Below are 12322 nucleotides of genomic sequence, written 5' to 3'. Positions count from 1 at the left end.
TCTTGTCAAAGTCTGTCTTGAGACTGTCAGGGCCATGAAATGAGCTGCTGGCAGTGAACACACATCGCCCTGATGCATGTAGTCTTATTATTGGTGGTATCTGTCTCCACCTAGCTTCAACAGCTGCCAAACGTTGACAGCTGTCCACTGCTGATTATATCAAAAGGAAATCTTACAATATGTCCTCAAATCCAAACACTTGAATTATAAATTTACACTTGATGTACTGAATCTTTTTTTTTTTTTTTTTTTTTTTTTTTTTACCAAATCCAGAGTTCCAGAACAAAATCCTAAACCTGAACTTCAGTGCCTCTGTTGGCAATTTGAATACATTATATTAGCAAGTTCCACATGCTCTTCTTGTGAGCTCTGGTTGAAACAAACCTGTTACACACAGACAATAATAAAGCTGTTTCATAGCACGGCAATTTTTTTTAACAGGACTTTATAAATTTATAAGTCCATGAGTACAAGAGTTGTATCTTCTCTTGTAACTTGCAAGACTATAAATAAGCACGTTTCCCGTAATGTAGTACTATTGTTTTACATCTTGAATAAGTCCTCTGCTTCCAGACAGGAGGAGTCATTAGTTATATTAATGGAATAAAATCAATCATAAACATTTAATTAATTTATCCAAACAATCAAACAGTCATGCAACATAAACAGAGTCACATATATTTATATTTATACACATTTATTTTAACAATGATAACTAACGGAAATAGCGGAAGTCACTTTTTTGAGATTTTCAATTAATGAAGTTCCCCAATCTAAAATTATAACTTGCAAATGAGGTGAAAATGTCACTCAAGTGAAAATTGTATGTGATCTATTTTCTACTGTGACAAATTAAATGTACAAAAATAATTATGATGGTGATAATTTGAAGGCATAAAAGGATAAAAAAAACAAAATGAAGTTAGAGTTATCTTTGGTAATTTAATTTTTGTACCTTAAACTTGGCGACATGAATACAGCACAATAATTGAGTTGGCTGATGTAGTTGTTTGAAAACCACCTGAAGCTATGAAGTATACAGGTGAGCTCAAGAACTGTATAAAGCACTCTTCGGTGTGTTTGGGTGCGTGTGTTTGCATTATAAAGTTTGCTTTTTAAGACCCATTGGTAACACACTTTTTTATAAAAGATGTATTACACAATCAGTCATCGGTGCCAATAGTATCTAGGGGAAGAGCCAGCAGGTGACCTGATTATCACAACCTTTTAAGGAAATATTGCAGTAGGTTGTAACTAAATAAACAGTGACCTAGAAAGCATTTGCCCTTAAATGGAGCTACTAACACCAGGTTGATTTACCCGCCCCAATGAGGATTTATCAGCAGTAAAGGTGAAACAGTGAGCATAAACACATGGCATACATGGCATAGAGCCTGCAGATGCCACATGATGAGTTAAAGTGTAACTGACGGTAATATAAGAAGATAATCTGGAGTGGTTGCTCCTGTGTTTATATCAGTGTGCAGGACAGTGAAATAGCAAAACAGCAGGAAGTTTCTGTCGTTTTCTGCCTTTTTAATTGGTGTAGCACAAAACAGCCTTAACCAAAGTGTCTCTGCAGCGCAGGGAACCCTGCTGGTTTTCATTCTAGCCATCCAGTCATCCAGTCATCCTCCAGCCCTCACCTTCAGGTGTGAGCAAACCTTTAATGACATCATTCTTTGCACGTTGTCACCAGAAGCATTTTTTAGTCTGTTTTAATGTGTCCACCTAAGGGTCCAAAGTAATTGAGCATGATTTATAAAGTGGTGGGAAAATCAATTTCACAGTTGTAGACAAAAAGGAAACCATAAAGTTCACCAGTACTCCTCCACAAAACTGAATTTATCCTCAAAAATCTAAGTAAGCGGAATGCTACTTGGAAGACTGGAGGAAACATTTTCTCTGTCAGACCCAGCTCAAGCCTTTCATCAGTCATCACAGAAAAATAAAGAAACAGTACTCGCAAAGTTTGCTGATACTATTAAACGAAATCAGTGTGGAGTGTCTAACATAACCTAATATTTATACCGGTACAGGTGTTTTCTAGTCAATTCTTTAGTCTCCGAACAGAGACACACCAAAGAGTCACAAGATAAATTTGAATGCTGTCTTTGAGATCTTTTGATTGTATTCTTAAATGCAAGAAAATCCTAACAATAATACTAAACCTTCCACCTATCAAACTTTCTTCTACTTGGCTGTCCCTCAAAGCCGACAGTTGAACAGCAGGTGGGTGGAGATGCTGTTTCTGAAATAACTTTATTAGGCGTTGTCGGGATTCACATATATTGACTTGATTATTTCAAACTGTTAAATATATGCATACACCAGTAAAACAGAAAGAATAGACTGTATCAGGAAGAACAGTGCTGCTTCCTAGAATTGGGAATGCTGGCATATTAATCCAGCCAACTCTGCAGCTACCTGTATTGAAGGAATGACTGTGAGCACATTTCCTTTATTTGTCACATACACAATTATACAGAAGCCAAATTTCAGACATAGCCGCACCATTCCAGGGCTTGGTTTTAGCCAGGACCCTTGCTGGATACCGGGTGGGAATCGAACTTGTGAATATCGGTGCAACGGTGTGCAGTTCTACCACTACACTATTCAGCTGCCTAAGCTGACCAAGCTTTTCTAGCTCTTTTGTGCGAGAAAAGGAAATAAAATTAATGATCTTTTTTGATTTGTGAAAATAAACCTCACAAATAGTATTACAGAGAAGAATTTGCCTGAAATCTGATTTTCATACAACTGAAAAGAAATTGAAACCTTTATACTCAAATGATGTATGTGCGTAATTTGTATTTTAAATTCTAATTACATTTCCACAGTTTAAATCTAATCAAATAAGACAAAAAAGTACTAATAAACCCAGTGTTAAATAGGTCGTGCATTTATTAAGCACTTACCCTTGGCACACTGATACATGTGACCAATATCACTAACATTACGTCAGCGTTTTTATCTCCTTGCTCTTCCTCTGTTATTGTGGGAAAGGTTACACAAAAGTGCTGAGCATGCGCAGATGTAACAGTTTCACACAAACATCATAAAAAAAGAGAATCGGATAACAAGACGTTTATGTCAAAAGTCAATCACAGACCAACTAAATCACGTAGCAGCCGTGGAAGGTGGAAAAATAACTATTATGGGATTGAAGAACTTCAGATTCTAACAGCTTTATTATAACCGTGAAGAAATATTAAAATGGTTCAAAACGAAAGCTAATTTACAGAGCAAGGAGAGCGGCTCGTTTCACACTCATAGCACAAATAACACCGATAACCACACCTTTGTGTTTTAGTTTACCTTCTATAACCCGACAAGATGAAAAACGATCAGAAATGCGTTTAATAAGAACAATAGCAAAAAGAAAAAGAAAAGAAAAGAAAAAAAGAAAAAACGAAATGAAGAAAGTAAACGTTTTAGCTTAAATAAACTTTATTTTGCTTGATTTTCTGGAGAAGAGCCATATTTTGCAGGCAGTGGTGTTCAGTGTGTTTTCTTCTCATTCAGTTGTTGCACAAACACAGTAAGAATGCGAAGAAAAAAGGTTTAAAAACTTCTGACCCGCCTCTGACCCTTTATGGAGCTTATTACATAATCACATTTCTGTCTCAGAGACTCCTCCCACCACACAGAGGCAGAGGCTTTAAAAACACAGATTTTCCAGCCTTCTTCCTCACTTGTAGCGCTTTGTCGGAAAGAAGTCGCAATGTTTTTCACGCTGTTTTCAGCAACCACCTGGACTTTGCTGGTCCTGCTTTTCACGCTGATATTACTGTGAGTATTCCTCGACTACTGTTTTGCAAGACAATCGAGCCCTTATGTTATGTGGCGGTCCAGCCACCCGTCGTGGAATTTTGTTTCTCTTGTATGCCTTTCTAATGTCCAACTGACGATTTCTGATTTTCTCTGTTTTGTGACACAGGTACGGATTATGGCCATATCGGTTCTTCAAAAAGTTGGGGATACCTGGACCGAGGCCCCTGCCTTATATTGGAACGATGCTGGGCATAAGAAAGGTACGCACAGAAACCAAACTCACCTTAGAGACTAGGATACGAGGAGCTGACTGATTTGATCTTTAAGAAGTGAGAAGGACATATGTAATGTCCTTATCAATCGTCACTATCACTGACCTGTCTGAGCTTTCTGTGTGTTTTTGAATGCACATGTCCCACTCAGTGGCATATTGACTCTAAAAAACATTTTACTTCTTGCAGGGATTCCTTGGTTTTGACCTAGAGTGCCATGCCAAGTATGGGGACGTCTGGGGGTGAGTATTTACTTCATCAACCAGGAAGTTCACTCATGTTAAAATATGTTTGTGAGCCATGCAATAACCCCCCCCCCCCCCCCCCCCCCCCCACATACACACACACACACACACGCACACAAACACACACACAAAATAAATAATATACAAAAATTCTGAATTCATTCATGTCAATAATGCTGCGGTCTAAAGCAACTAAAAAACAAAGCAAAAAATGCCTTAAACAATTAGCCATGAATTGTGTTATTGTAAACGGCTGTTTTCTTTTTTGCAGGTTGTACGATGGACGAACGCCGTTGTTAATGGTGGCCGACCCTGAGATTGTTAAAACCGTGATGGTGAAGGAGTGCTACTCTGTGTTCACCAACCGCAGGGTAAGAAGCTCCTCTTTCTATGATGTACCAGAGTGAAAATTCAGCAAATCAGATGTAGTACAATGCTGACATCTGCTCTCAGATTTCTGTCAAGTTGCATCATTTATTAGATTTCATGAAACCTTTGGACCTCCTGCCACTCCCCATAGAACGTAAAATATTAGCAAAACATAGGTACAAATACTTTCTCACTTTTTTACATTAACAAAATTGCTAGCAGTGATTTCCAAAGCAACTTGGGAAATGCTGTAGTTTATAGTGTCAGGCCGATGTGTTTAGGAAAACAACAGCAGCATTACAGGGAAAGACTGTTACCACATGAAATGTAAATGAAGTAAAATCCAACAGGCTGAACTTGCAGTAGTTCTCTGTGCTTTACACAAAGAGTTACACTTTTATTACTCAAGGGTTACATCAGCCAACACAGCAGCTGAAGAACATGAAGCAAACCAGGAAACACACTTCACTGTTTCACATAAAAACTAGAGAACAAAAACAGATGTTTAAGATCTATCTCGCTATGTATAACAGAATCAAAGCTAATTTTATGAAGGTTTAATGTATTTAAACCAATTCAAATCATCACATTATTGTTTCTGGGACTGCGTCCTGTACAGCTGAGTTTAAAAAGAGTTAGTGAATATATAAATTATCAGCATTGTACTAGTGAGTGGTGTACTTTGAAACAGTTTTCTGACATGTGCTTATTTAATCAATCATCATTAAGCAGTGGTAGTAGTTAAGATATTTTTAACAAATATCACATATTTCCCCACATCTATATTATCAAACAAACCTGGAGAAAGAGGATGGTTTAATGATTACATTTTACTCAAACCTCTTTACACTGTAGTACTTATTTATGGTGATGTTGGTATTTGTTGTTTGTTTACTTTCCACTGTTGCATGTACCCATGTGTGTCGATCTAGCCAAAGGAAGTTCTATATGAATAATCAACATAGAGCCAACACAGAGAAAATACCAATTACATTACATTGTATGTGCAAACTGATGAGGGAGATGTAAGCAAACATTGAGAGTTATTATTTCCTTTTCACAGGATGCTGGTTTTTTCAGTGGACCTATGGAAGACGCTGTTGTAGTAGTCAAAGATGAAAGGTGGAAACGAATTCGCAACAGCGTGTCTCCATGCTTCACCAGTGGAAGACTGAAACAGGTTAATATATCTAAGTTCATTAACCACTTATATCCCAAAAAGTTTGTTTTTCAATGGGTGAAAGGTGATGAAACATTTCCCCCACTGAAAACGCTACGTCCAGAAGAACAGAATCAACATTTCTGGATTTCATTACCTGGATGATTGAGTATGCATCAAGACATAACCACTACTGTGATTAAACTATATACAAAGTACAAAAAAAAGCCAGCAGTTCCCAGAGATGTTCTTATTTTTTTCACAGACATTGTTAAAGTTTGTAAAATAGAGAAAACGAGTTTACAAAAAATGTACCAACATCATCAGTTTGTTTTGATCTGTTTTCTTTCTACATTTCTGACAGACATTTAACATATACAGAACATTAATAACATACTTTTCTTATTTTGTCTCCATTATATAAAAAAAAGGTTTTTCCCGTTGTTGCTCGCTATGCAGACCGACTTGTTGCTAAACTTGAGGAAGCAAATTTGGATGAACCCATCGCTGTCAAACAGTATGTTGTTAATCAGAAATATGCAAACATATTAAATTGTTCATCCTAAAATAAATAAAGCACTGACCACTTGTCTTTTCCAACTCTCATAGGTTTGTGGCTCCTTACAGTTTAGACACTGTGACCAGTGCTTCTTTCAGTGTGGAGATAGACTCCATAAACAATCCAAATGATCCAGTTAATCTTCAAGCGCAGAAGCTCATTAAATTAAAAATGTGGCTTTTCTTATTAATAAGTATGTCCTTCTTTTGACTTTTAAAAACACATTTAATGTTTTGTTTTCAGAAAGCAAACTCAATGGTATCTGCAGGATGTCAAATTTTGCTTACCGGTATTCGGTCTGGTCTCCTTTCAGTGGCAGTTCCGTTTGGTAGACGTCTGGCAAAGTTCCTGAACATGGAAATCATACCCAAGGACAGCGTTGACTTTTTCTACAACATCCTCAAGAAATTTAAAAACCAGCATCATGAAGACAAATCTGTAAGCATTAAATTTATAAAGGAACATCAACATTGTCGTGTCCATACGCGTCCTGTTGTCTTTTTGATGTCTCTATCCTGATTATTTTAAAGCCAGAAGCAGCTTTTGGGATACTGCATGTTTACTGGCAACCTGTCAGTCACATAGTAGAGCATGCTTTATTCTCCTTTACAACTCTATTGGAGACCATAATTTAAAAAGTAAACCTATCGTTGATTGAAAAGGACATGAAACTAGTCACAGAGGCCATCAGCTCATCATAAATGTTTACAGACATGAGAGACAAAGCTAGATGTATATGTTTTCCATATACATCTAGCTTTGAAACCACAGGACTCGCTCCCTGTAAGCTATGGGAAAATAATTTAGGGCAAACCTTGAAATCATTTGCCATCTTTTATATACAGTCTATGCACACTGCAAACATTATTGATAATTTTCTTCTGCTGCTATTGACTCTCAATCGTCCACATGTGAGCACATTTGAATATTGTCTTTTCTGATGTAGGCTCGAGCAGACTTCCTGCAGGTGTTGATCCAGAGTGAGATCCCAGAAAAGACATATAAGAATGATGAAGAACAGCCAAGTAAAGGTATGTTTTTACCACAGAAGTAATCCAGAATAACCCAGTCACTCATGTCACATTACTTTAGACAACTCAGGTTCAGGGGTTTTACACACACATTTTTCTCATGACATCAATCTGCTCATATGTCTCATACGCAAAAGAAAAGTCAGTCAGTATCATATATTATAAGCCAGGAGCTGGATGATCCAATCCAATCCAATTTTATTTATAAACCACTTTAAAATACCCAACACAGGACCAAAGTGCTGTACAGAAAATAAGTTAGAATAACAGAAAACAGCAAAAATAAATAAATAAAGCACATAATACATAAAAATTAAAACAGCCCTGTATTAAAAAATAAAACAAGATAAAACGGCATAGAATCAACTAAAAACAACTAAAATAAAAAATTAAAACCAACATCTCACGTGGTGTCAATGGCCAGGGTAAAGAGGTAGGTTTTCAGGAGTCCTAAAAGAATCCTAAAAGAAATGGGCAGCCAGTGAAGTGAAGCTAAAATAGGGGAAATGTGCTCACACTTTGACTGCCAGTTAAAAGACGAGCTGTGGCATTTTGCACCCTCTGTAGATGAGTAATGTATGATGAACTGACCCCAATATAAAGTGCATTACAGTAATCCAGCCGAGTGCTAACAAAGGCGTGGATCACTGTCTCAAAGTGCTGCTGTGAAAGAATTGGCTTTATTTTGGCCAGCTGCCTGAGCTGAAAGAACCTAGATTTTACCACTGCCTTAATCTAATTGTCAAACTTCAGATCACAGTCCACTTTGACCCCCAGGTTTGTGACAGCTGGTTTAACACACTTGGCCAAGGTATCTAAATACACATTGGGGGTCTCAGTGGGGGTACCAAAAACCATCACCTCAGACTTTTTATCATTGAATTTTAAAAAGTTAAGAGACATCCAAGCCTTAATGTCATCAAGACACTGAAGTTATGGCTGTGTGGAGTATGTGCCTTTTTTCTTTAGCGGGACATAGATCTGACAGTCATCAGCATAAAAGTGGAATGCAATGCCGTGCTTTCTCAGAATAGAACCAAGAGGAAGCAGATATAAAGAGTAGAGGAGGGGGCCTAGAACTGAGCACTGCAGGACCCCCCACCCCCCCACCACCACACACACACACACACACCTCTGGTAGAGGATCTGAGGTTGATGGAGCTTGACCATCCACAGGGCCAAGAAAGTTATAAGTACTAGCTACTGATTACTCTTCAATAAGATCATGAAATGTTCTTTCCATAGGTTTGACTGAACATGAGATCCTTTCCCAGGCCTTGATCTTCATCTTTGGAGGCTACGAGACCACCAGTACCTCTCTAACTAACATCCTTTATAATCTGGCCACCAACCCTGATGCGTTGCAGACCTTACACAAAGAAATTGATGCTAACCTGAAGAAAGATGTACGGTAATTCATCACATAATTTGTTGCCATCCTCGATTCAGTGGTGGACACCATTTGCATATTTTATTTTTATGTTTGCCTTCTTCTTTATATTTTGCCTAGGCACCCATTTCATATGAAGAGCTGACCAGTCTACAGTACCTGGACCAAGTTATACTTGAATCAATGCGTTTGATTCCCACTGCCCCTCGAATTGACAGGGTGTGCAAAAAAACCGTGCAAGTGAATGGACTCACCATCCCTGAAGGAACCACAATTGGGATTCCTGCGTGGGTGTTACACAAAGACCCACGCTACTGGGACTCACCTGAGCTTTTTAGACCAGAGAGGTAAATGTGCGTGTAGGTGTGTCATCACAAAGTTATGAAGAACCTGGTCATCCTGCATAAGAGAGCGTAATTAGTGAAACCTGGGACATTATGCTTTCCTTTATCTTTGGTAGATCAATGAGGTGCCATATGTAAGTCCCTTCACTGATGTTCTCAGTGGTTCAATTGAGTGACAGCCAGATATGCATCCCAAAACCTCTGCAGTGTTGTCTGTAGCTGTCTGCTTTGAGTCATTATTTTTCTGGAAGCTGGTTCCCTGAGACGGAGAGTGCTGCACTGTGGGACTGGTTTTCTTCAGTGCTTTTTATCTAGTGTAGCTTCCACCTAAGTACCGCTTTGATCATAAGTTTTTCCCTGCTGTAAGATCTGACTGGCCAATGGGTCCCTAATCCCTGACCAAAGCTTTAGAAGTAATGGAATACTTTTGCCCTGACCTATGCCCCCCTACTCTTTATGTTGCGGGTCTAAAAACTGCCTAAAAATCATGGCTTAATACAAAAAGAATTATTTGACTTTACATATCTACATTTTTTTAAAGGTTTATTTGATCTGTATCTGCAGGTTCAGTAAAGACAACATGGAGGAGGTGAACCCATACGCGTACATGCCATTTGGACTCGGCCCTCGTAACTGCGTTGGGATGCGCTACGCCATCCTTGTCATGAAAATGGTTATTGTCTCTCTCTTGCAGAAGTACACTTTGGAAACATGCAAAGAGACCATGGTAAGAGCAACACTCCTCCACATTCAGACTGTCATGGTACTCTGCTGTCCTGTCCCTGATGTTACATCCATTTCTTTTCTCTTTTTTAGATTCCGCTTCGGTTTGACTGGAAGTTTCAGCCAATTAAGCCTGTAAAACTCAAGTTTGTTCCCAGAAATAAGTAGTCTAAGAGGGAACGTCTCCAAATCCCATCAAACATGTTATTTTATGATTTTGCTTTAATGTGAGGGAACTGCTGCCAGGATGACATTGACCATGTAATTTCTTTTTTCAGCTGCTGTGTTGATAAATCAAATGTATTTTAATTCATTTTTTATTGTGTTGAATGTTTAATCTGAGTTTTCTTAAATGTACACAAATAATAATGACGGTGATCATTTGAAGAAATAAAGTGGCATAAAAACAAAATGAAGTTACAGTTATCTTTTGTAATTTAATTTTTATACCTTAAACTTGGCGACGTGAATACAGCACAATAATTGAGTTGGCTGATGTAGTTGTCTGAAAACCACCTGAAGCTATGAAGTATACAGATGAGCTCAAGAACTGTATAAAGCACTCTTGGATGTGTTTGGGTGCGTGTGTTTGCATTATAAAGTTTGCTTTGTAAGACCCATCAGATACACACTTTTTATAAAAGATGTATTACACAATCAGTCATCGGTGCCAATAGTATCTAGGGGAAGAGCCAGCAGGTGACCTGATTATCACAACCTTTTAAGGAAATATTGCAGTAGGTTGTAACTAAATAAACTGTGACCTAGAAAGCATCTGCCCTTAAATGGAGCCACTGACACCAGGTTGATTTACCCGCCCCAATGAGAATTTATCAGCAGCAAAGGTGAGCCAGTGAGCATAAACACTTTCATCTTGTGTGCATACATGGCATAGAGCCTGCAGATGCTACATGATGGGTTAAAGTGTAACTGACAATAATATAAGAAAATAATCTGGAGTGGTTGCTCCTGTGTTTATATCAAGGTGTGGGACAGTGAAATAGCAAAACAGCAGGAAGTTTCTGTTATTTCCCACCTTTTTAATTGGTGTAGCACAAAACAGCCTTAACCAAAGTGTCTCTGCAGCGCAGGGAACCCTGCTTGTTTTTGTTCTAGCCATCCATTGAGCAGGATTTATGAAGTGGTGGAAAAATGTTCTAGAAAACATCAATTTCACAGTTGTAGACAAAAAGGAAAACATAAAGTTCACCAATACTGCTCCACAAAACTGAATTTATCCTCAAAAATCTAAGTAAGCAGAATGCTACTTGGAAGACTGGAGGAAACGTTTTCTCTGTCAGACCCAGCTCAAACCTTTCATCAGTCATCACAGAAAAATAAAGAAACAGTTTGCTATTAAAAAAATGCCCTCAGTGTGGAGTGTCTAACATAACCTATTATTTATACAGGTACAGGTGTTTTCTAGTCAATTCTTTAGTCTCCAAATAGAGACACACCAAAGAGTCACAAGATAAATTTGAATGCTGTCTTTGAGATTTTTTGATTGTATTCTTAAATGCAAGAAAATCCTAACAATAATACTAAACCTTCCACCCATCAAACTTTCTTCTACTTGGCTGTCCCTCAAAGCTGAGAGTTGAACAGCAGGTGGGTGGAGCTGCTGTTTCTGAAATAACTTTATTAGGCGTTGTAGGGATTCACATATATTGACTTGATTATTTCAAACTGTTAAATATAAGCATCCACCAGTAAAACAGAAAGAATAGACTGTAACAGGAAGAACAGTGCTGCTTCCTAGATTGGGAATATTGGCATATTGATCCAGCTAACTCTGCAGCTACCTGTACTGAAGGGATTAATGTGAGCACATTTCCATAAAGGTGTGAGAAAAGGAAATAAAATTAATTATCTTTTTTGTAAAGATGGAAATTTTCCTACAAAGATTTGTGAAAATAAACCTCACAAATAATATCACAGAGAAGAATTTGCCTGAAATCTGTTTTTCATACAACTGAAAAGAAATTGAAATCTTTATACTCAAATGATGTATGTGTGTGCAATTGTATTTTAAATTCTAATTACAATTTCACAGTTTTAAGATAAACGACTTCATTAAATTCTGTGCATATTTGTCAGTGAATAAACACCACAGGTGTGTAAAAGTACTAATAAACCCAGTGTTAAATAGATCGTGCATTTATTAAGCACTTACCCTTGGCACACTGATACATGTGACCAATATCATTGACATTACATCAGCGTTTAATCTCCTTGCGTTTACTTTGTTATTGTGGGAAAGGTTACACAAAAGTGCAGAGCATGCGCAGCTGTAATAGTTTCACACAAACGTCATAAAAAAGAGGATCGGATAACAAGACTTTTATGTCAAAAGTCAATCACGGACCAACTAGACCACGTAGCAGCCGTGGAAGGTGGAAAAATAACTATTATGGGGATAATGAAGAACTTCAGATTCTAACATTATAACCGTGAAG

General features: G+C 37.8%; 1 protein-coding gene across 1 annotated transcript; it reads left to right on the top strand.

The window, feature by feature from the left end:
- The first annotated feature begins 3648 nt into the window (after positions 1–3648).
- Positions 3649–10259, top strand: LOC134639678 (cytochrome P450 3A40-like). The gene is made up of 13 exons (XM_063491007.1): positions 3649–3792; positions 3941–4034; positions 4236–4288; positions 4563–4662; positions 5724–5840; positions 6251–6336; positions 6429–6571; positions 6692–6816; positions 7325–7409; positions 8655–8815; positions 8920–9146; positions 9708–9870; positions 9960–10259. The coding sequence occupies exons 1-13, from the start codon at positions 3725–3727 to the stop codon at positions 10032–10034; spliced, it is 1497 nt and encodes a 498-aa protein (XP_063347077.1). The 5' UTR covers positions 3649–3724; the 3' UTR covers positions 10035–10259.
- Positions 10260–12322: the final 2063 nt, after the last annotated feature.

Source organism: Pelmatolapia mariae, linkage group LG13 (genome assembly GCF_036321145.2).
Source record: "Pelmatolapia mariae isolate MD_Pm_ZW linkage group LG13, Pm_UMD_F_2, whole genome shotgun sequence".
NCBI lineage: Eukaryota > Metazoa > Chordata > Actinopteri > Cichliformes > Cichlidae > Pelmatolapia > Pelmatolapia mariae.
The sequence above is the reverse complement of the archived record's forward strand: the minus strand, read 5'-3'. Positions and strand labels throughout refer to the sequence as shown.